Raw genomic sequence first — 25,855 nt, forward strand, 5'->3', positions numbered from 1 at the left:
CAGGCACGCGCGCTCGCGTGCTCACCTTTTGTCTGGCAGGGCGATTAATAATTTCAAGCATCGTTGTTTAGCAAAAACAGCACGACGGGGTAGGAGGGAGAAGCTCGATGGTATGGTCCAGAGCGTGGTGGTTGCACGCTCGGAGGACAATGAGCAGGTCGAGTGGCACGGTCCATTCATTTCGAGATCTTTATCGTCGCTAATCGGTCCCTTGATAGACGAGCTCTCCCCTATCCTGACGGACTTGCGAGATGATGGATGTTCCAGCTTCGGAAGCACGTCGAGGGTCAGTGCACCGTTCGTAAGAGAACCATGAGCGTGTAACATGAGGATATCGATTCCCGTGCGAGAAGGAGGCGAACGCGTCGCGTCGTTTGAATGTTTCATAGGCGTTCTCTGCGCGGGGGACCGAAATGTACAAAACCGGGTAAGGTGTCGTCGTGTGTTGTATCCGTGGCTAGACGAGAGAGAGAGAGAGTTGGTCCTGCGGACGACCGATTTAAATATTTCATTTACTTTTAACGCGTATCGCGCCACAGCACCACCATCGTCGTTTCGAACTTGTCGACCGGTACACAAAGCTTCGACTCCTTTTTTTGTTTTTTTTTTTCGTCCCTCGCTGCACCCCTCCAGCCGCCACCCTTTTCGCCTGTCTTCCTCGCTCATTCCTGGGCTGATTCGAAGAGCCCCGCCTATGCGGACAGTCCGCTCGATGGGTTCATCAGCTAATGGAAATGCGATCGAGCGATGAAAACGATATCAATCAAAATATTTGTCCCCGGCAGAGAAAGCGGAGGATCGAGAGGAGTAGAACAAATATTAGAAAGAGAGGAGGAGGCGAGGAGGAAAATAAGAAGAAGGGAAAAGGTTGCTTGGGAGATGGGGGAAGGCGAAGTTATTAGTTCGACAACCGACACCCTGTGTATAATGAAAAATTGTAAATTGCTGTGGACCGCTTGCGTTACGCTTTATAAGGAATCTGGGGAATTTTCTTGTGCAAGGTGGATAAGCGATTACTGTCGTGGAAATTGTTATTTTCTATGTTTTATCGAATGGGACAGTTTAAAAAAAAATGAGTGATATACAGTGAGTCTTGTTAATATTCGGACACTATTTGGAACTGTGTAAATTTTTGTAAACTGGACCAAACGACTTGAGTTTCTTTGAGAAGTTAGAAGGATTAGTTTACTAGATGACGTGTAGAAGAAATTTTGAAAAAATTGTGAAGGTCGCTTTTTACAACTTTCTTATCCAGTTTCAACCCTTCACACCCGAAGATCTTTTTTTCGTTAGGTTGAATTTGAATTAAAGAGAAAATGAAGTTCAATAAGTAAATCTTTTTGCTACAGGGAAGCTACTTGCTTGTTGTAAAATTGATATTTAGTATTTCCCAGAAAATTGATGAAACTTTTTAAAATTAACATAGAAATAAATCATACACACATTTACAAATACAACTATCTTATTTCAATATTTAATGTGTTTTTATATTACACAAGATCTTGCAACATTTCATTGGAAGTTGGTTCTTCCAAACTATCTCACTGTTTAGACATTTATGAGAAGCCCATAGACCTGTTAAAGAGAGCCTCGACTAATTATTTACCAAATAGCAAACAATAATGTCGCTTCTCAGTCGCCACTCGAGTGCAAAGGGTTAAAAAAGTTACATTATTCCAAAGAATCTCCGAATATTAATAAGAGTCGCCGTATATGAAAACAGTAGTCGCTACATTTTTGTCGCATTATAGTAATTCGCGTTACACGTGAGTCTACTACACACACACGACGTTGACACGATTTTTTCTTCACGGTTGGATTGTTTGATAAGTAGAGAGGCTGTAGAAAAGAGGAGGGAAGAGAAGGTTGATACGGGGAGGTAGAAAGGGACGAAGAGAAACACGAAATCTGTGACAGAGCAGCGGCGGCAGGATACTTTGGAAAGTGACTCGGCGGTACGCGAGCGTGGTACGTTGAAAAGCAACGATGAAGAACCAAAAGCCGATAAATCAGCCGGTCTAGTCAGAATTAGTTACCGTTCCATTTTGCCGCGACGTTAAGTAAGTTCCCTTCCTTCCTCCTTTCCGTCTCCGCCCTCTTCCACCCGTTTGCTCCCTCTCGATTTCCTTGCTCCCATTCGGCGGCCTTATACACCCTCCCCTCGGTCTCGTCTGCAACCTCACTTCGTTTCCTCCCCTTTTCTTCGCGACATCCGGATCCGCAGCTTCGTCCTGAGACAAAACCGCGTCGCAACCACCACGGTTCGTCAGTTTTCCAGAATTCCACGCCAACCACCTCTAGCCTTGGTTTCCGACGTGGTGTCACACTATCTCTCCCTCTCTCTCTCTCTCTCAGGTTGTTGTATCGATCTTTTCCTGGCCCCCCTAGAGTATCGTCTAACCCCGCCGCCGATCGTCAACCACCACTGCAAATACGCGATTTCTCCAACATCGATGTCTTCCACTGATAAAAGGCCGACCACGATTCTTTCGACGTGGAGAGATTTCACGTGAACGTTGATACGTCTGTGAACACAGGAGTGTGTTATTTGGGATATTTGATGGGGTTATTAGACGAGGTACAGAATGGATCTGTCAACCTGTGCAATTCCTTTGGACTAGGATTTTGGGGCTTTTAGAGGATTTTCTTGTCACTTTTGGGGTTGTCTATTTAGCATGGAATGGGATTGCAATATTGGTGGTGGTCGGAGTTGGAATGAAATGTAAGTAAAGAATAAGAAATAGATGCTCTTATAGGAGTGGATGTACCGTTCGCGTATCATGTGACTGACGATTTTAACCCATTTGCACCCATAAGAGGAATATTCCGCACATGACGATCGTCACCTATCACCCAGCGCGGACTATTCCGCGAGCCGCGACTTTCGTTTATCACCGCCTTAAACATTTTGTATCACCCTCACGCGGTGATACGGGCCAACTGTCAGTTGAACGCCGCTGATGTCTGAACTCAGTAGCATAGGTAGAGTCGTGATGCGAATGGGTTAAGACGAACGGTGATCTGCGTCAAACTAATCGCGCAAACCGATTTGGAGAAGGGTTTACTTTTCATCGTGTAATTAAACTAATCAAATTTTTAACAGTAAATGTAGCGAGGAAATTGTGAATAGTTGTTATGTGTGATGTACCTGTACTAACTGAGAAATTGTGGTGGTGGTTGAGAATATATTTGGTATGCCGGAGAGGGTGTGGTTGTAGGTGTGTTTTAAGTATAGATGATGATTGGTGGAGGTTGACAAAATTTGACTTTAGGGATTGTGGGTGTGGAAGAAGTGAGCTGATGGTAGGGGTGACGTTGGCAGGGGAGTGACGAGCTGGCGAGCGGTGTAGACAATAAAGTGACAGAGTCGGTAGATCTGATAATTCATGCTGACTAAAATACCGAAAGTGGAGGTGAATGGAAACCTTTTCCTTACGCGGTGCTGCGACATCGGTTGGCCAAATGTCTTTATTGTTGCTGCGTCCCTTATTACAGGGTGTCCAGGATTTAGCAGATGGTTAAAAATGTTAAAATGAGTTATGGTTCGGTACCGAACAGTGGACACAGTTGATTTTAACTGTGTTTAACCTTCAGACGGCGAATCTTTAAAACAGACTTACAACTCTCCTCTCCTTACATCGTAAATATATTTCTCATTTTGTTCGCAACATATTTATATGATTTTAAACAATGTAACGCCTAGTAAAATTTAAAAAAGTGTGGCTTCGCTCGCGTAAGAGAAAGATTGTAGCTTTGGGTCATATTTGACCCGGCATCCGCCGTGCCTGCGGCTATCACACCAATCTCTTTCCAAGGGTTAGAACGAAGTTTCAAAGTTTAACCCTTTCGTGACCATATTGTCTTCTTAAAGATTTTTTTTATTTATTTACCAGTCATCTGTCTCGTTTACTAAATCTCGATACTGAATTTAGATCAACTTTTTTTAGAATATTCAAGTTAAATTGCTGCAATGACTACTGAGTGAATGGAAAATTTGCTAATTAAATAATAGCAAATTTTCGCCCATATTACACGTGATACAGTACCTTTAACACATTACGTGAAAGTATTTTAATTAAATAGCTGAATTGACTGTCGGCTGAAAGGAAAATTGTGCAATGCATACATGAATTATTAACCCTGACACGTTTCGTTTCTATGAAACAAATATTTCTCGTACAGTTCATTTGTAATGTCTTCGCTCGTTCGAAAGAATTCAGAAAGTTTCGTAAATGTACGCGAATCTTTGAAAAGTGCGCAACTCTTGCACAGTTTTTAAAACAGCTTTTACAAAATAAAAGCGCATTGGCTTGTATTCAGAACGCGTTATTAAGGATGTAAGCGTTCCTTTAACTCCAGTTTTTAACGCTACGATATTCACAGGGGAGGGATAAGTTTCAGCTTTTTATTCTTCGCGATGTCGTTAGGAAGTTTCTTTGCTAAATAAGTGACGGTATGAAATCGAGCTTTAAACCTCTCACAATGTAAAATCGCGTGTTTTATGGACGTTCCCTGAAGTTTACACGGATCCTCCACTTCGTGCAATCAGATACCATTTGTGTAAAGTAAAACGAAACGGCGGCGACGTTGAGGGGCTACTTGTTCAATTAACTCGAAAGAGTTCGTTTAATTACTTTATCGAGAAAGTTAATTAAAGAAAATTGAAAGGTATTCGGCAAACGATACATTACCAAGTGTTCTTTCAATTTTTATCCTAATTTAACTGATGATTTTAGAAAGTAAAAATGTGTTATTATTCGTTGATTTCGCACGAGGTAACGAAATTTCATTTATTTATCGATTTTGCGTGATAAAAGTCCTCGGTTAAAATAATAAATATTAATATTTCGCGGAAATATATTTGGAATAATTAACGTGTAAACCAGATAAGCTGTTTTTAATAACACCCGTAGTATCGTTAATTATCATTAGCTCGTTAATACGGAACTGGTATTATATGATTGAAAGGAATAATTTTATTAAGGCTATTATGTATCACACTGAACTTTTACCCTTAATGTATTATTTATTTAAAATTGCCATTATATGCGTATCTGCTTTCGTTATTTCAAGCATTAACGTCCGTATCACGTGGATCTTGTGAAAAAATATAGGACAACGAGATTGATTATTTTCACTCTGTTAAACATTTCAATGGATATCTCGTTACGAATAACAGTAGTCTCACTTTAATTAATATCATGCTTTACCTTTAACCAGCTTTCATTTGGAGATAGAAATTATATAAAAAATTGAAAGGCAAATTATCTACATAATGTGTATTATTATAATAATATTCCTTTATTTTTATAATGCAAAGTCTACATTTAGCGTCTAAGAATGCACACTATTAGTACGAATATTATAAAGTCTAGAGTTTACCACTGTGCACTATTGTGTTACAGAATTATACCTCGTTATTAGAATTCTATTAGACAGTCCAAACACGAGATTGTGGGGTCGAAAGATAAAATGGGGAGAATTCGAGTTCTGTTCCAATTTTAGCTGTAACTTCATTCTGTTAAATCCTAATTTAATTCCATTTTAATTCTTATTGCTGTCTGCTAATTTGTAATCCCTTTATTCATCTCCTTTATTCCATTTCAGTTTATTAGATAAGTGGAAGACGCAAAGTCGAACGATACAAATTGTGTGTTTTGGAAGTGATTTGTATCTTTACGTAGGCAGTCATTACCTGTCGCATTTGTCAGAAGAAAATTCATTATCAACTAAGCAAAATTGTAGTTGGCGAAGAAAATGCATCAGATATGTCTCGAACGAAGCAAAAATAAAAATGAAAGTTCTACAGTGTGAATTCGTATCTTAGGGGGAAAATACGTCGTTAAATCGGAATACCATTTCAATGTTCACTCTTTCTCGGAATATCGATACTGCGGCTTCGTAACGAGATTAAAACTGAACTTCAGAGAAGAAACACGTGATTAAACAAGCCATCGAAGTTTATTTTCGGAAGGGAAATTAAGTACGCGTGAGAGAGGAACGCGAATGTATCGTTAAAATTTTATAATGAATCTGAAATTATGAAACCTTCGAGGAAATTCACCTTTTCAGAAAACGTTAAGTATAGAGAATCACCTTTTTTTAAAACAATTTTCTGTTATAACGTAAATTAACAATCTCGCGATCGACGATGATAATTAGCAACTTCGGATAGATTGTTGTCAAATTTACTTTCTTTATCATAAACTTCAATATTTTCCACACATATTTACTCACGTCTCAGAAATATTCGCCACTCATTTTAAGCGAAAACTGTCATTTTGTGGCGCAAGATATCGTTGGAATTAAACGCAAAGATATAATAAGATTAATATATACAGGGTGGTCCACGGAATTGTTTCAGGGCCTACAAATGTAACTCTCTTCGAGCCATTTACCTTTCTCCTTTGGCATTTTTTCGTAAATGCATTAATAACGGAGTTATCACCTGAAACAACTGCTTGGACCATCCTGTATATTCTTGATAAAGGTTACATTGCATCGAAGCGCGTTGGAAAAAACTGAACTGTGACAATTGAATATCGGGCGCGTGGCCCAGAAGCGCCTCATTTACAACAAAAACAATCAAAATTGACCGAGGTCTAAATTATCCAGTACGATCCCTAAAAAAAAAGTGTCCTACTGGCTCAAACAATTCCAGCCACTCTACTTACCTAAATGAAAAAATCCACAATGATTCTTAATTACTGCGAGTGCAGCTGTGCCACGAACCAGTACAACAACAAAAAATACCTAAAATTCGAAAAACGAGGCTTACTTTGCTAAAGAAAACACGATCTAATATGCAAAATATCTCCGCGTGATTCGCTATCGTACAGTCTCGGTTAAATAATTTATCCGCTGTTATTTTGTAATAGAGAGAAGATAATCGAGGACAACGAAAAAGGAAGAAAGAGTTAAAGTGAAAATAAACGACATTATTACCAACTCCTATCAAGTCCGGCAAAATTTATTGTCCACGTTCATCAAAGCATGGTTAATCCCGTTGCGAGCGTAGCACGAGCACGTTGTTCATCGACGTATCAGAAGGTCGAGTGATAATCTTTCACCTGACCGCCGGCTGATACTTTATTTTTGCCGTTGGTCGTGCACACGATAACCCTCCTTCGGCGACGATCCCGTTTGTCCCCACAGGGGTGTATAAAACGGGGGGGAGATAGCATTTTGAAGTGCACTTAACGACGTTTATGAAATGAGATACTATTACGTGGAGAATTCAGTGGTTAATCGGTTTAAGTCAAGAGACCGTAAAATGGGGACTCGTGGGGCACAATGAAACAGGCCTTACACGAGGAGCTTCATCAGTGTTGTATCGGAAATTCTATAGCACCTTAAACCGTGAGGTATAAAGCGGCCAGAGACATATTGGACAAGATAAATTTTCGATTTTTAGAGTGGATTTTTTAATGTTTAAGTTGTAGGAAATCGAGTGATATTTTTATTTTTCTCTTTCTGATCGTCGTTCGAACGGTCCGTTCGATTGAAATTTACTGGATAGAGGGAGTGCGTAACGAGGGGAAACAAGGTTTTTATCGATAGTGGACGGTAGTTTACAATTTGATCTGATTTTCGATGAAATTGAGAAATAAGGGGTTACGAATGATTAATTAACTAAATTGATTGTAAAGAGCGAAAAAGGTTGGGAAATTCGCAGCGCGCACGAAGAGAAGGTAAAATAACCTTAAAAGGTCCAATTAAATCCTTTGTATATTGTTACTGACAACGGCCGCTTTGTAAAGTAAAATAATTACATTTGCACGATACGAGAACACTTTGTTCATTCACGTGCTAATGGAGTATAGAATGCCTATATTTTATTAGGGAAATAAATTAGGAAAGTAAAGAATTCGCGTTTTTTTTTTTTTTTTGGATTAACTAATGACACGGGAATGGTGTTCCAGTAAATTGTTATTTATTCGGGTTATTATTAACGATTTGGACGTGGAGTGTTTTCGAAATTACAAAATAATGCGTTTTACGTGACTTTTAAATTAATTAATCGAGACACTTTTAGCACTTCTGTGAGCGTTAATTTCTTCAAATTAATCCTCAAACGTTAAATATTTTTCGTCGTGAGAATAATTTCCTGAAATTCTAAATGTATGAATAGGGAATACATTTAATAAGAAATTACAAAATAATTCGTTTAACTCGAAAGAATGGTGTTGGAAGACTAACTCTTCTGCAGTCTAAACAAAAAAATTAAAAAAATACTGTGATTTACATATCACTGATATGTTAATCATATTTATACACTACAAATTTAATTTTTAACGTAGAATAATTCATGGATTAACAACCCTTCAGCTGTCTAAAGTTTCTAACACGTTGATTGGTTGCAAGGAAAAATTCTAGTGAAGAAAAAAAATCAATTTTCTATTCAAATACTCTCATTTACATGTCACTGACATGTTAATCACATTTACACACTACAAATTTCTTTCATCGATTAACAAAAATCGCGAACATCCTGTCTAGATTTAATAAGTGTCCTAAGTGTTTAATTCAATAAGTGTCCTAACACTTCTGAATTACGTTGAACATCCATCTAGGTCCAAACACACCTTAGTCCCAAAATGCTAATCAAATTCCCACCGCATCTCCTCACTGTAAACTTCCAACAATTCATCCTCGAATTCGTCCTCAAAAATATCGAACACTCTCCGCATCGTCGCAAACTTAACACATCCCTAAGTCCTCACCGCGTCGAACTCCTAAACACCGATAGAGCCCCCGTTGACAAATATCCACCGTGAAGCAAGAAACGATAGAAATTTCGCATTGAAAATCTCGCGGTTACGGAAACGTTCGGGGAAGAAGTCCAAGCCAAAGGGAGATGCTCGAGCGAATTCTCAGCTTGTGTCTGCCAAGCAGCTTTCATAACTGACGAAGGCACCTACCGTAGCTGGGGCGTACGCGTTGAAATATTCGCGCGTGAATAATGCAGAGATCCGCAAGAAAATATGAAGGTGCATTACCGAAACGGAACAGGATATTCCTCTGGATATTTCGTCGCTGTATGGCGATTCTGCTGAGCAAGAGAGAGAGAGAATCTAGATACTGGACATCGGCTACTAAGCCAGTCACTTAAATCTACGGAGTTATGTCGATTACTTACCCCGGTTACTCCGTAAGACGCGACCGGCAAACGGTGTTCAAATTAATTTCGCTAAAGTTCTCTCCACCTCCTTTGCTCTGCTAAATTATTAATACTGTCGCGAGCGAGGCGCCTGCTGACTCCGGTATTCCGCAGTTAAATGCGCTATTTAATTAGGAAATCCGCAATTGCGGCAACGCGAGGATTGTCAACCGGTCTTCACCTTCCACGCCAGCCCACGTAAACTGGCTTGTGCAACCTTTTCACACACGATGACCACTGACCTAGGCGACAGATTGCCTGTATACCAGCGTAGCCGTGTAGCGTCGTAGCCAGTGGCTGCGGCAAGTGAAACGAGCTTAAAACTATTCCGACACCCTGCACGCGTCGTTCTCTCCTATGCACCGCCGTGTCGTATTGCACGGACGTTGCAATTACCTGGCGGACAAGAGTTTTCGAAATTACACGCTTGAATCCAGTTGACATAACGGAATTCACCCTGGTGCCTTTCGAAACTCCCCTTTTTAATACAGCCCAGGTGAATGGGTTCCGGTGGTTCCTGATGGCTCGGGGGAGGGGAAACCGAGACGGTTTTGTTGTTAGTTGACCAGTTTTCGTAGGGAACTGAGTGGTAAACTGACTTTGCCGCGGTGGTACGAGCGTGTCTAAATTAAAATTGGAACGAGGTGTGATCGGAAAACCGACGACGTGAACCGCCGTCGATCGTTGATAAATAACGCGTGCGCGGATTTCTATGAAAATTTTCGAGGTGCGAGAGTTTAATCAGACCTCCGTGGAGATTCGATTATGCGTGGAATTTGTTTGGGAAATGTTTTTTAGATTTTTCAGATGTATTTTTGAGAGATTTGTTTATTTGTCAGGATTTCATGGGTAAGGGACTTTTTCGCTGTTCCCTTTTTCGTTGCACCTTTCGTACAGGATTGTCGAATTTTTGTAATATTTGTGTGCTACTTTTGGCTCGCGACGCAACGCGAGCAATAGAAATATTCAGCATTTTCATTCGTATTTTAAAAATCCCTGCGCACCGCATTTATCACACGTTTTAGAATATTCTGTTCGTGTGCGGGAAACGTATGATGCCTCAAATAAAAGAAGAATCCAAAATCTAAAATTTGTATATAAATAATGAAAAATATCCTGTATATTACCCAAATACACAAGAAAGAAAGTTCACGAAAAAATTTGTACAATTAACATTAAAAGCTCCTTCACTATTCAGCCATAAATAAAAGCTACCAACGTCAGATATAACGTCGGTAATTTCTCCTGCAACCTCATCCTAAAGAAAAACAGAAAAAGTGAACCAAAGAAGCCATTTACGCCATTTAAAGAAATACAAACACACCCGATTTCCATCTTAAATGATCGATAAATTACTATCTACGTAATTACCTAAATAATGAAAAATATCCTACATATTACCTAAATACGCGAAAAAATTTGTACAACAATTAACAATTAATAATTCTCATAAACGAGCTAACATTGAAAGCTCGTTCCACTATTCAGCCATAAGTAAAAGCTACCAACGTCAGATAACATTCTTCCTTTATCATTACTCTAACAATGCATAATTCCTCACCCTAAATAAAACCGAAAAACTGCACCAAAGAACCCCCTTACGCCATTTAAAAACACAAGAACACCCGATTTCCATCTCAACGATCGACGAATCGATCTTACACGTCTGTTAACCCTTGACATTAAACTAGTCTCGTCCTCCCCGGAATCAAACCGTCTGTCGTCCACGCTACTGTCCGAATAATACATTAGGCTAACCGTGCATATACATACCTGGAAGTAGACGCATCGATCGTCATAAGTGAATTCGTCCCTTGGATATAACCAGAGACGTACTTGGAATACTTGGTGGCCTCCTAAGAATTTTGAGAGGACGGCTCATGAATGCAAATTAAAACGTTTACCCCTCTCTCTTTCTCTCTCTCTCTCTTCCGTCGCGCACCTCTTCCCTCGTTCCCGTTATTTGACTTTCCGTATAAGCGGTGTTCCAAAGTCGATAAGCCGGTGCCGCGGTTGCCTTAGAAGACTTAAATAATGAATGCGCGCGGTCTGCTTACTGAACATTCTTCTCTTCCTCTACGTATTCTTCTTTCCACCCTCTTCTACACTTCAGTATTTTCCTTTCCTCTCTCTCTCTCTCTCTCTCTTTTGGTCAGCTTTTGTATTAGACGGCGGTTAAAATCAAGCTCGGAGTATAAACGACAGGCCGAGTCGAAAATTAACTATGAATTATACAAAGCGAGGCTGGTGTTCTTTTAGGTTGAGCAGGATCTTTCATGTCGTTAGATAGAAACGCGACGTTAACGTCAAAAGTGAATTGAAATGCAGGAATCACGTTAGCTCTGCCTAACAGGCGATTATTCAATTAAGAGTGGGCCACGACGAGTGCGGCTCCGGGTATTACTTGCGTCTTTTTTTTTCGACCCTCTCTCGTTCGCTCGTTAATTTCCTTCCCACCGACTGTGAATTGTACGATTTAACGAACTGCTTCTTGACAACGCGAATTTCTCTCGCGTTTGTTGACCACCCCGTGGAATGCTCGCATTACCCAGTTTCTTGCTTATAAATATAATCCCGCATTTTCGCGGAAATTGCCCACTAACGAAGCGAAATGGCACGGTAATCGCGAGAAAGTCTGGAAAGTTGCCCCCTTCGGTAACCTAATTATAGAGGAATTTACACTCGAATGCGAAAATATTCGTCTCTATTTTGCGTTTCCCCCCCTTTCAGACACAAAAACACGCTTTTGGTAAATAACGCAGCACCACGGGTGGGGAAAAACACGCGAGATTGGAAACGGTTATTCGTAACTTTTTTTCAAGCTAATGTACGTAAATGTAGGAAGGAAATACGAAAGGTAGAAGGGTGATCGTTTGCAGCCTTTCTCACGTTCGCCCACCTAATTATCTCCTCTAACTGTGGCAATACCAGAGGGAAAAATTGGCGACAGATGAATGAAAGTTAATACTCGTGATAATTCAATTGTCGATTAACCGAAGAACGAATGTAGAGTTGAACGATAATGAAAATGCGTGTTACTGGGTTCAGCAATGTACCCACACGGTAGTCCGGTGAAGTGTTTACTGGTACAAATGTTTTAGCTCTGGAGGTTCGCGCTAGACTGACCTCCTGGCGTCTCGCCTATTTCCAACTAACTTTTCGTTGCCTTGTTAGTTTTCCTGATTGGCTAACCCGTCGCATCGATGTTAGTCAATCAGGTAATTTCTTTACAAGTCGCTGCGTGTCCCTTGCGCCCTTGGCGCGCTTTTTCCGGGACCGCGGTGCGACTTGGCGAGGGGGTGTATTCCACATTGGAGATTTGGCAGCACAACGGGATTTCCTCCAGGTCAGGTACTCGTAACGTGTCCGGTCGTGGCCTCTGGGCCTCGTACGGCGGGCCTTTCGGAAACCCTTGGTTTATGACGCGGCAATTTACCATTGAGGCCGTCGAAGGAAGTTTCTACGCGGACATGCATTGTCGGATTTCTAGAAATGAAATAAACTAAAACGGTTTCCTGAAAAATAGCTTTTCAATCGCTGATCGTCTGCACGCCAAATGTTATTTCCCCGGGTATTGCAGCTGGTCGCTACAGAGTAATTAAAAATTTCTTTAATGGAAGGTATGGCAAAAAATGAGGGAAAGTTGTGACGATTTAATTGGAACACAGAAAATACGTGTACACGTGAATTTTGTAAATGTAAAACTTACTTGAGGGTTGACAAATTTTTGTCGTTTGACTTGTCGACTAGTTTCTTTCGTGAAAAATGAGAAATGATTGATTCGGCGAGTTCTATTACGTAGATATAAAAGGTTAGCGGTGAGAGGAACGTTTGTTGATCCTCCGAATTGGCTGAAACGTATCTTTCGTTTTAACTGCTCGAATGGTAGACGGTAAATTCGAAAAATGAACTGCCATTGTTACTAGCGCACCGTTTAAAAGTCTCTAACGATTTATGATATATGCCTGCAGAAATCCGGAACGGTATAAATTGCGCCCGAATCGCCGGACGTAGCTGCTGTCTTCTCGCGGTACACTTGGCTTAAAAAAGAATAGTTATGTTACTGGCATAATCCGACAGTTACGCTTGGTACAAGTGTGGATGTTTCATTTCTGTGCTTAGCATGCAAATTTCTTTTTACGCTACTCTATTTCTAACGAGGGTAGATTTTCCTGCTTTTTTGGAAATTTTGCAAGTTTGGAGAGGAGCTCGGTAGAAGTTCTCTTTGCTACTTTTTGCTTCTTCAGAATGAAAACAATCTTTAAATGTTAATGTACCTTTTCACATCTTCCTGTGTATATGTTAAAAACTACAGTAGGTCTGAAAACACTGTTAAAATGAAAATTGAACGAATTTTTGTGCTCTGTAAAAGTAAGTATAAGAATTCAGTTGAGTAACTTAGTATTTAGTACTTTTTCCTGCAGTCGAATATTTTATTTGATAATAAAAGACATGTATAGCCTTTGAAACAAATTTAAATCATTTATATTTGCAATTTAATAATATGAAAAACTCAGGAAGATTTTGCAAACTATAGTAGGTATAAGAACATTGTTAAAATGAAAATTGAACGAATTTTGGTGCTCTATGAAACTAAATATAAGAATTCAGTTGAGTAACTTAATATTTAGCAATTTTTCCTGCCGTCGAGTATTTTATTTTACAACAAAAAATGTAATAGACTTTCAATTAAATTTGAACTACTCATATTTGCAAAATAATAATATGAACAACACAGGAAGACTTTGCAAACTATAATACATTTAGATATGAAAACATTGTTAAAATAAGAAAAAAAAGGAATGCTATTAAAACTAGAGACTGTGTAACAGAAATTAAAAATTTCTATCCTCGAATAAATCGTTCAGCGTGTATAAATGATTTAGGATTGGAAAGTGTATGCTAATAACGTTATTATTCGAATTGTCACGAGCATAGCACCGTTTGAAAAAGGTGAAAAGCGATTGGAAACGGGTTTAGGGAAGGGCGCCAGTACAAACAATATTTTCGATATGCTAATAATCGCGGGCATGAAGTCCGGATATGTTTGTAGGACTGTGATCCCAAATATTCATGCAACATTCATGAGATATCGTACGTATCACTTCACCCTTCCAGTTCCCGTGCAGTAAATCCTTGTCATATCGTATCTCTCCGTTTTCAAGCATTAAAGAACCGCCTCGCGACCGTTTCTTTAAAAGTGTGATTTTTCTTATGCTGATTTACAAACGCGCTACTTTACCGTAGACGAGCATTAATGTAGGAACGCAAAACAGATACGACGGGCGTGATAAAAAATAGGACAAATCGAGACGGAGAGAGAGAGAGGAATGATAGGGACGAATGGATTCTCCGGGAAAAGAATTTGAAATACAGAAACGTGTCAGTGGAGAATGTTTGGATAAAAGCGAATGTAGAGGTAAAATCATGAGAGACACAATATTTCATACAGATGTAACAATAAGAATCGTTTGAATAATATTTCAACGGAAGTTTTAATTTTGTATATTCGCGGAAGGAAGATTTTGTGTGAAATGGATGGAAATATTAAGAGAGGAAGTGGAAGTGTTTAAATTAATATGATTTTTACAGAATTACGAAGGGTTTTTCCAACAGTAGGAGATAGTTTTCACGTTGGAGAAAATTTAAGTCAGACTTGGGAGATGTAAAAGTGAAGTTTTTGCAGGATTTATGGCAACGATTCTAGGATATCTATCGTGAGATAGAAATGGAAATGAACGCGTTTGAATATTGCAAACTTCTTTGTGACAAAGTTCTGAAATGTGTATTTAAGTGAGAAAAAAATGTGAAGGTTTTATTTCATTGTCTATCAAGATTTCTTATTAACTTTTGTGGCCTATTAATAGCTATCGAAGCTTCGTTATCCTTTTCTTCAGTACTCTGTGTATTAAAATATCAAAACTAAGAAAGTAACTTAAGATTAAAAAATACTTAAACATCTTAGTAAATAACTATTTAATTTTCGCTTTTCTAAACAAGTGTCCAGAAAAAACTGCTTATTCCATTTAACTATGTAAAAGTATACCTTTCTGAAAAATGAAGACTAAACGCTGGTATATTTTAAGTTACTTGCAATTCATTTTTCTTTACTAAACTTGACAATATTCCTACCACAAAACGAAAAAGAAACTTCTTACTTTCAGTTTTTAACAATATTTGCTTCTGCGTTGAATTACATAATTAATCAACATATTATACAAACAGAACGTTTCACTGAAATGAAATAACTTTGCGATGTATTTAAAAAGAAAATCTGCAAATGTACAATTTGCAATTTGAATTACCGGGCGGGGTATTCCGTGGAAGTTGACGCTGTGAAAATAAACGGACGAGTTTGAAATTTTACATTAACCGGCGATACAGATTGCGCAATGGCGTGGTTGATTATTCGCGGCACGCCTTTGAAGCGTCTACGTTTCACGCGTCGCGTGGCAGCCAACTAATTACGTAAACAACCCAATGAATTTGACAAACAATAAATTAATACTCTTTGTATTCGGTAATTAACGTGATATCGATTAATTAAAATAACGTACGTCAACGGGTAAACGATAATCGGGCCCAGGGGGTGGCTGGTACGATTTTCCCCCGGTTTGCAAAAACCGACGAGAATCGAAGGACTGTGCAAAAAGAAACCCGGTGCCCCCGTGTGTGTTTCTTCGCAACTTAACCTCCACCGACAGAAACTCGAAAGCTGAAACTCTAGAGCTTGAAGATAACTCCGCTCCAGGCAAACCCTGAATTTCGCATTTGTACCGCGTTGTCGAGCTTACGACCCTGCAAATAGTCGTCTGTTTATCCACACGAAATTTACGACTCACCGTGAAAATATATTTTCTCCAGTTTCTACGTAGGTACGTGAATATACAAGTATATACGGCGCGGAGTCTAAGTGGAGGACGAGTTCAACAGAACGTTGCCATTCAGAATCTCTTGCGAACCATTAAAATTCGCGACACACTGATATTAGACGCAGAGAGAGAGAGAGAGAGGCGGTATTAGGGAAATAAATAGTATTAGTTAAACAGTATTCGCGATGTTTCTGGGCGGGGATATTATTCTTTTGACACTTCTTTTTATGGAAATATCGGAAATACGCGGGGAATCATTCTTTAGGAGTCTGACTCGACGGTGAATTTCGTTCCAGTTAGTTATTGTGCCGAGATTGCCTCGGCGTAGGAAGTTTTGCTTGCAGATATCGTACAATGTATGAATTGTGAATTATAAACAGTAATAAACCATGTTTTTTGTATATTAATGTGACAGTTGTGAAGGCAAAGAGGAAGGTATCGTTCGAAAGTTGCAAAATCAGTGTAAACTAGCGAAAGTAACTTTAAAGTGAAATAAAGATATACAATTTTCGTCATAGAAAATGTCAATGAACTATTTTTATGTATTTTTGAACAGTTTTACATAATATCTAAAACTTTCTGTGATAATATTGTAGAAATGGGAGGTTTGAGTATAATTTCCGCTGTTCAGTAGTACAGGTCAACGAGAAGTCAGACTACATTCTTCTATGTACTTGAATTGCAGTTAATAAAGCAATTAAATTGTGAAATATGGGATGAAATAGCGCTAGTAACCAAGATGTCGATGCAACCTTAAATTATATTTCTTATAACATTGTGCAAATGGGAAATAGGATGTTAATTTCCACCGTTCAGTAGTACAGCTCAATGAGAAGTCTGACCGTACTACTTGAATTACATTCGATAAAATTATTAAATTGTGAAATATAGAATAATCGCCAGTCATGGTCGCTAATAAACACGATGCAACCTTAAATAAAATTTAAAAAAAAAATGTATTAAAGATGTATTATTTAGGAAATACTGTAAAATTGAAATTACTCACTCAAAGCTTGTAGAATTGTTTATTAGATGTAAACTTCAAATGAAGTTAGATTTAAATGATGTATCACAAATTAACGAGCACAAAGTGAAGGATTTGAAAAATTAAGTTTACAATAATACGTAAACGCGACCAACAGTGTTATGTCATATATTAGGATCGATATAGACACGTCAATTTAGGATTCATTTGGATTGGATTTACCTCGGAATTCATGGACGGGTAGTTACTCACTGGCTGAGTTTCCTGGTTACCATGATTATCGCTGCCAAAATCATAATCAGAGATACATACCGCTAGAATGATAAGAGCAACGATAGAAATTAGATTTCATGAAATTCAGTTGTGTGGAACATTTCAAGCTTTTCGAGTTCTATAGTTATATATCTGGAAATTTGCATACTTTCATCATTTGTATCTTATCCTTACAAATAATAATTGTACATTTATAGAACTTCTCTTGACTGTGATATCAATCCATATTCAAGGATAATTCGTTATACAGAGTGTCTTGTGACACGTGGATATGAAAATAGTAAAAAAAAATTATATTATATTAAAAATTACAGGAATTAAGAGTCAATTAATTCCTGTTCATTTTTCCCACTTTTCCCTGTTTACCGAGTATATGTACACTTGTCGTTGTATCGTACACTCTCTCTACTTTATTATCTTTTTCTTGCAGCGTCACTGTGCGACATGGTTTTCAATAGTGACTTAACGAAAACAGGAGTGGTCACGTCGCCAGGATATCCGAATCCTTATTCACCGAGGACACACTGTACATACGACTTTCAGGGACGAGGCAAGGAACGAGTTCAAGTAGTGTTCCAGGATTTGAACTTGCACCATACGTCGAACGGGGAAAATGGGTAAGTTCACTATTCGTTAGATTTGTAATTAAGTTCGCGACTTCAACGCCTTTTCGAACGAAATTATACATATATATCAATATTGAGATAGAAAAAATTTCAAAAAAAGGAAATTAGAAAAAGTTTCAAAATAATTGTAAAATTAAGAGCTTTCGAGTGATATACGGATCAAGAAAAATAAATTTATTGTGAATAATAAAAGAAGTTACAAAACATAATTTAGTGAATTTAGTTGCTAATCTAATACTAATTATATCTCCCTTTGTTCGTATATTTACCTGATTCGTCCAAAAAGACACAAAAACTTAGGTACATAAATAAAACTTCGAAAAATATAGAGAATCCTTTAATTTCTTCTTCTTGTGGTCAATAATTACTCAAACCTATTACATTAATTTAGTCGTCATTGTAATTAATTTTTGACAGATACTTTTCTAATTAATAAAAGTGAAAGTCTTCAAAGATCTCAGCAGCTTGATAAAACAGCAGAATCCTCTTTTGCACGTAGATCGATCAACCGAAAACAATAAATCCCGATTGAACGAACGAAAAGGAAAACGAACGAACGTCACAGGCAAACCTAAAAATAACTTGGAAAGTGAATAAAGCAAACAAAGTTTTGTGACAGGATTAAAGGCGACGAGGAAATATAGGCGCCTGTATCATTCATTTGAATCGACGAAATGGGATCCGATGTTTCCTTCGAAAATGTAGCAAAAACTGTCACACGTGCTGACACAATTTTCTGCAAACACTTCACAATAAAAAATCCAACGTGAATCACAGAACGACGTTAAACTCTTCGATCAACTCGACTCAACAATTGATAAACTCTTCCGAACTCGACGTAACACTGCACCGGAAGAATATTCAATAAACAACAAGCACCTTCAGATCTACGACGTATACAGCCGGTGCAGAAAACACTATCACAGTTTCATAGGTGCAACAATGGATGTTCAGAGTTGTATTGATGTGTTACGAGATAATTTATCACAGAGTGGAACTGAATTGATTCTGCTCTCGGCAGAATCGATCTTAGGCACACTAAGAAAACAACAAAAGTGTCTAAGCAATTGCTATATCACCGCAATCTTCTGGAGACATTAAGCTGGTGAAAAACTTTCAAAAATTGTTAAATTTGCAGATTAAAAATCGAGAAAATAAGCTACGATCTAGTTAAATTGCGAGCTAAATTTGAGAAACGAATGGTATAGACGAAGAGCCAAGATGAGTTATACGATTGTGGCTATTTCTGAATGGCTAGAGGCTCAAGATAGAGTTTGCATAAAATTAGAATAATTTATGGTACTGGCACTGCAGCTGTCGCAAAGACTGTTACACAACAAGCACTTAAAATTGTCTATAGTGACCCTAATAAGAAATACATTATTCCGACCGCAGTTGCTTGTAACGACGATGTGAACGTTGACGATCTCCAAACTATTCGACAATTGAAAAAGGAAGACCGAAATGCAATTATTCTTACACAGAATTCATCTCGTAACGAAAGGAAACCGCAAGTGGTCTTGAAAAATAGAAAAATTCAAACACAAAATTTCCATATACAGCAACCTAATTTTTGTCCTCTAAAATTTAGAACAAAAATTGTGTTTTTCTGGCAGAAGGATGAAACTATTATCTGTGAAGACATTGCAACTGTCGCAAAGACTGAAGCACATAATCCTTTAAAATCAGAGCTTAGTTGCTAAATAAAATTGCTGAAATTTTTTAAGACTAACATATTGAATATTAAATATTGAAATGAAATAGTTATATTCGTTAATGTATTTTTATATTATACAAGACATTGTAACAAATCATTAGAACTTGGTTCTATCAAACTATTTCCCTGCTTAGACCTCTAACATATGTTAAACAATTCATGGATGTCCATGGACCTGCTGCCCCAGAGAATACCAGCTTTAAGGCTGTCTCTGTTAATTATTTACCATGTGTTAAGCAATAACGTTGCTTCCTAGTCGCCTCTAAAGCTGTCCACAGAGACCCCAACAAAAAATACGTTATTCCAACCGAAATTGCTAGCAATAACGACGAAACTAGAGGTCGAAGACCTCTTTCCCGGTATTTGAGAAATGAGAAACATTGGGAACAATTGTCAGTGGCGCTCATGAACGTTAATTTAACGGCATCGCGGTGATAATGGGAGAAAGAACTCTTGGCTGATTGGTGTGTGCGCTGTTCGCGTGGCGTTTTCAACGTGCAATCAAAAGGCTATGTAGAATTTGGCAACCGCGATCCTGAGCTCTGCTTGACGTACCTTCAAATACAATTTGCACGAAGTGCATCGAGTGGCAGTGGCCGAATTCCGCCATTAGTGTGCCGATTGATCGACGAGTTCGTTCCGTTGTCCGACGACGAGAATCGGACGTTCCTGGAATTCTGCTTGTTCTTGTGCAAAGCACGGGAACGGACAGTTGTGATCGATTTCACGAGCGCACGTGTGCATCGTATCTAAAGGATTGCGTGTATCGTGACAATGCGTGCACATGGACCGTTTCTCCGGACGATATCCACGATTTTTCTCTCTTTTTTTTCCTTGTTTCCTTCGTTTTTCGGCCACTTACGCTGATTGGGAAGCGTAATGTACGGAATTACTTGGCGTGAAATTGTCAATTACTTATGACAGCTAGAATTTTAGGATTTCACAGGCAATGGGTTTTTCAGGAATTTTGGGAGATTCAGGAGACAGAAAATCAAAGTTTTTACTCTCTTTTAGTGTTGGTGTTTAATTGTCAGTTACTTATGGCAATTAGAATTTTAGAAATGCAGGTTGTAGTAGGATTTTATGGAACGCGAGGATATTCTTTGGTATCTGGGAAAAACACACAAAAGGTTTATTTATCTTTCGTTGATACATGTTAAATGTTTGGTACAAAATAATTTCGAACAAATCAATGCAGTGTTCGAGCTGTTGCTTTTGCTTTCGAGCGTCCGGCTTTAAGCAGCCGTACTCTCCCGTTACAATATTAGCGAAACGGATAAAACGATTTATAACACTTACTGTGGGAAGCGTCCGGTGAGCCTCCTGTACTCTACTCTCTGGAAGGCGTCCGGCGGATAGTCCAGTCGTTCTTTCCATTCCAGGAGCGACCCAGGTATAGCTCTCGTACTCTCCTATCACAGTATTCAAGTGATACGCGTATGATCGGAGAGTCCACCCGCACTTCTCCTGGTAGGCGACCGGCGGATAGTCCAGCCGTTCTCTCCATACCACCAGAAGTACTAAGCAATCCTCTCCGAGCTTCCTCAGGCGTCCGGGTAACCTCCCTGTACTCTCCTCTCTCAGAGGCGACCGGTGGATAGTCCAGCCGTTCTCTCCTCCAGAGAGTGACCCAGGTGTCAGTCCCCGTACTCTCCTGTGCTGCAAGGGCGTCCGAAAGCTGGGCTCCGTACTCTCCCACTCTGAAGGGCGACCTCTCTCCCAGCAGAGCACAGCAAGAATGCCTGGCCGCGGCCGCGGCCCTGGTATTTATACTTGAGCGTTGCTAATGAAGCGCGGCTTCGCTAAGACGCGTCGCTAAGTGGTTTCCCGCGCGAAATCGCGGATCGCGAGCTAGTTTGTTCTGGAAGCTCCTATCGCTTCGCGATTATTTGATTGACGACGAGGATAGAGAGTCGTCTCTCTCACTTCCTCTCGCGGAATGGAAATTTTTGTCGCCGTCTTCGTTGATGGTTGTTACAAGGTGAAAATCAAATTTTTCCCTTCCCTTCAGTGTTGGCGTTTAATTGTTAATTTGTTACCACAATTAGAATTTTAGATACACAGCTTTTTAAAGAAATTTAGAGTATTCAGAAGATACAGGATAATATAATTTTTCTCCTCCTATTCAGCGTTACTCAGGAGACCAAAGTAAATTTGCTAGTAAACACTATTTGGTACGTTTAATTAGTGAACATAATTACAATTAATCTGTTTCTCATATTTGTCTTCCAAAGGTTAACATTTCGCTATTCTGTTTAATATGCTATTAGTAAATTGACCTGTAATATTATACGATTAATATGGAATACTAATATCGACTGCCTTCTTGTTTAATTCGCCAAATATCGCAAACTTTCATTTTTAATCCACGTCTTCTTCATTCCTTACGTATTATTTCTTTTTATCGAAGAACAAATTAATGCAATATAAATTTAAATAATTTCAAAATTGGTTTGCAAATCTATCTTTGATTCTGTGAACTTTCTTCGATGATTGACATCTTCTTTGAAACATCCTACACGATATTTCTTTTTCAAATTATCACAAGTAACTAATGGAAATAAAATAATTGCAAAAATCGTGAATATCATTACTGTGATACATCTCGTGCATTCAAGACCGAATTGTTTGTTCCTTTGAAGCTTACTCGTTGCATCGCGCGGAACGCAACGAATTCAATCAAATTCAGAAAACTGATAAAACACCGAAAAAAATTGAACGGTCGAATAAAATAATATTTTCGTGATTTAAAGAGTGGTCAATTTATATGGAAAATATCTCTGCCGTTTCATTTATCGCTGTTTGATGGGAGTTTTAATTATACGAACATACTAGCAGAATGTAATTAAAAAATGCAAATAGATGGTGCAAACCGAGTCGATGCTGATACAGTTGCTTTAATGATAAATCTGGACTTTTAATTACGCGTTGCGTTTAATATTCGAACGAAACGCGAAGACATTAATGTATTATCTTGTACATGTGAACTCGGAAAATAGCACAGGCTAATCTATCGGATGAAAATGTTACAGGCGTGGTTAAATCGTTGCTTTCTAAAACAAATTTTGTTATTTTTAAAACCGTGGAAGCTTTAATTTGCACCTTGAAAAATTCCTTTGAAATGAATTTCATTCGTGAAATAAAATTCCATTGATGTATCGTGTAAATGAGATTGAAATGAGTTATTTTCTAATTACTCAAATATGTGAAACACCTATGTTTTTTTTATAAAGAGCTAGGAGATCTGTGACAAGCTACAAATTAAGAACAAACCATTTTTTTTTTTCATTTCTTCAGAATTTCTTCAATTTCATTTCTTCAGAAAACTTTTTAGATACGTATATCTGTGTTTAATTTATAGTTACGATATATATATTTTTCATTCATGCAGTGTCTGCTGCAGGAACGCTCAGAGATTCACAGTAGACGTGTGACAGATGATAGTCTACGGAAGATTGCATGCAATATTGCAGATTTTTTGAATCGCGAAAGATCGTAAAAATAATATGATGAGAATAATAATTGCATTTTATACAGAGAGAATGGAATAAAGCTGAAAAGAACGAAGTAATTCTCAAATAATTCTCGCAACGTTAATTTAAATATAATCAAGAACTGTGTTCTCATCTTTCCACTTTCCGTTTCTACATCCGCGCTGTTTACACTTTTCCGCTGCATTATGTATCACAACTTGACGCGACCTCTAGAATTCTCGGCAAATTCAAGCCCGCAAAATAAAAGATAAGGTGTCGCGAAACCGTGGTAAACCGTGAGCGGTAAAAGCGAGCGACGTTTGCTCGAGAAGGGATACTCAACCGGAGTAGGTATGGTATTCCGAGAATCTGCCTATAACGCAACGCTTTCCTGACAACAGCAATTGCGATCGGTCATCCCCTCGTTCATTTTCCACGTGCCTGGCCTTAAACGCTGTTTAATTGCCGCTGGCACGTTTCATCGTGCGGTCACTCGAGTAATGTTTCTCTGGTCGCGTAATTGTTCCGGCTACGTTTCAGGCAAATCGAGATAATCACGCGTAACAACATCGTCCACGGTGGAACCTGACGTCGGTAAATAACGAGGAGAACTTTAACGAGGTGAACCGGATCGATCGAACCGCTGGCAAAAAGAAGCTCCTCTCTCCCGTTCTCCCTCTCTTCCTGCCTCTCTGTGGCTCTCCCAATCTCTTCCTGTCTCTCCGCGGCTCTCCCTGCCTCTCAGTGTCTCTCTGTGGTTCTCCCTGTCTCTCCGTGTTTCTCCGCGGCTCTTCCTGTCTCTCCCTGTCTCTCCTTCACTTTCCGTGTCTCGTCATGGCTCTCCCTGGCTCTTTGTCTCTCCGTGTTTCTCCGCGACTCTTCCTGTCTCTCCCTGTCTCTCCTTCACTTTCCGTGTCTCGTCATGGCTCTCCCTGGCTCTCCCTGTCTCTTAGTGTCTCTCTGTGGCTCTCCCTGTCTCTCAGTATCTCTCTGTGACTCCCCCTGTCTCTCCTTATCTCTCCCTGTCTTTCCGTGGCTCTCCCTGTCTCTTAGTGTCTCTCTGTGGCTCTCCCTGTCTCTCAGTATTTCTCTGTGACTCTCTGTGACTCTCCCAATCTCTCCCTGTCTCTCCGCGGCTCTCCCTGCCTCTCAGTGTCTCTCTGTGGTTCTCCCTGTCTCTCCGTGTTTCTCCGTGACTCTCCCTGTCTCTCAGTGTCTCTCCGTGGCTCTCCCTATCTCTCCTCGTCTCTCCCTGTCTCTATTTTGCTCTCTCTCTTGCATTCTCCCTTTCGCACTCTCTCACTCACTCACTCTCACGCTCTCTCCCTCTCTCCCGTTCTCTCTCGCTCTTTCCCCGTTACGATCGTAATTCCTTTTAATACCAACTTCATTGATATAGTTACGGGGTTGTTAATAATCGTGGCAGCTGTTACGAACTCGTTAATGCATTGTGCAGGCCCCTTTGACAGATGCCATTACTTGCAATATAATATCGCGAAAATTATATCGCAACTTAAACCGAATGTTTCCTGCCGCGATACCGTAACGTAATTCAACGGACCGCGTAATATCGAAAACTTTAGAACGCGTTACGACTATGTGATAATTAACAAATGGAAATATTCCATAGGAAATACGTCTAGCACAGGGCGAAAAGGAAAATATCAGTTGCAAAAGAAATAAATGAAACGGAAGGAAGGTTGCCTTTGCACGAATCAAATTTGGCTGACATATTTTCAGCTCATCTTTAATTCTGTACCTCATTATTCCCGTTACAGTTGGGTATAGCTGTAGTAATAATTCACTTCATTCATATCGTTCTATGAATTATTTATAAGCTTGCTCTCATTATTATATACATTTGTTTCACGTGCCAGGGAAGATGAATTATGCTAATTGTAACGTGTAATCAATCTTTAATGTACCAACGCGTTCCTCTGGATTACTTCCTATTTAATCTTTCTTTCTCATACAAATAAAGAATAATTTTAATCATTTCTCTCTTTATCAGCTCAAAATCGACATACTTTTTCAGAAAAACGTTTTTTCGGTAAACATATTATCCAAGATAATAGAAATTATTTAGAAAATTAAAATTATTCTTGAATTTTCCTACAAACATCATGGAAATTTGTCACCATGTTACTTTGCATGACACATGTTAATTTGCACACCTAATATTTATTACTCCACTGTAATCGTTTTACACAGCAATATGTACCATCGTAATTTACACCGTCGAATATGAATCATACACGGAAAAAATATTAAAATACTATTCACCCGGAAAGAAGGAATTTTCATTAGAAAAATATTTCAAGTGCTGGTGCTTTACCTCATAAATAGTCCAGTATGCACACAGTGTGGCTATGCATGCAAATGCAGCAGAAGATTCGAGTGAATAGAACGGTGGCGAGGCCACAACCAACATCTGATTTTCCTAGCCAGTTTCCTTCCAATCATCCAAGTGGATTGGTCGAAATTTTCCTCAAGCGTCACACACGCCCCAGCATTCATGCACCCTCTAGATGCATTCATTTCATACGCAGCGCTACACATGACCGTCTGCGTACCTGATATTATACGAATGCACACGCAATAATATTCTTTATATCGCTTCGTTCGTACGACTGCCTCGCCGCTTGAAAATTCCATACTCGCGAGTTAATGATGCCTGGGAATAGTGTCAGATTATGGGACCAGATAACGAGGAAACAATACGCCACGACAGAAGCATAAAAAAAGAATA

At 39.0% G+C, this 25,855-nt stretch overlaps 1 protein-coding gene across 1 annotated transcript in view; it reads left to right on the forward strand.

The window, feature by feature from the left end:
- Window positions 1-25,855, forward strand: part of LOC108571902 (suppressor of lurcher protein 1-like) — a 261,339-nt gene that overhangs the window by 174,729 nt on the left and 60,755 nt on the right. The window contains exon 3 of the mRNA XM_017934059.1: window positions 17,721-17,907. Within this exon, the coding sequence (XP_017789548.1) occupies window positions 17,721-17,907 (187 nt within the window). The remainder of the gene's footprint in view (window positions 1-17,720; window positions 17,908-25,855) is intronic.

Source organism: Habropoda laboriosa, unplaced genomic scaffold (assembly GCF_001263275.1).
Source record: "Habropoda laboriosa isolate 0110345459 unplaced genomic scaffold, ASM126327v1 scaffold67, whole genome shotgun sequence".
In the NCBI taxonomy this organism is placed as follows: Eukaryota; Metazoa; Arthropoda; class Insecta; order Hymenoptera; family Apidae; genus Habropoda; species Habropoda laboriosa.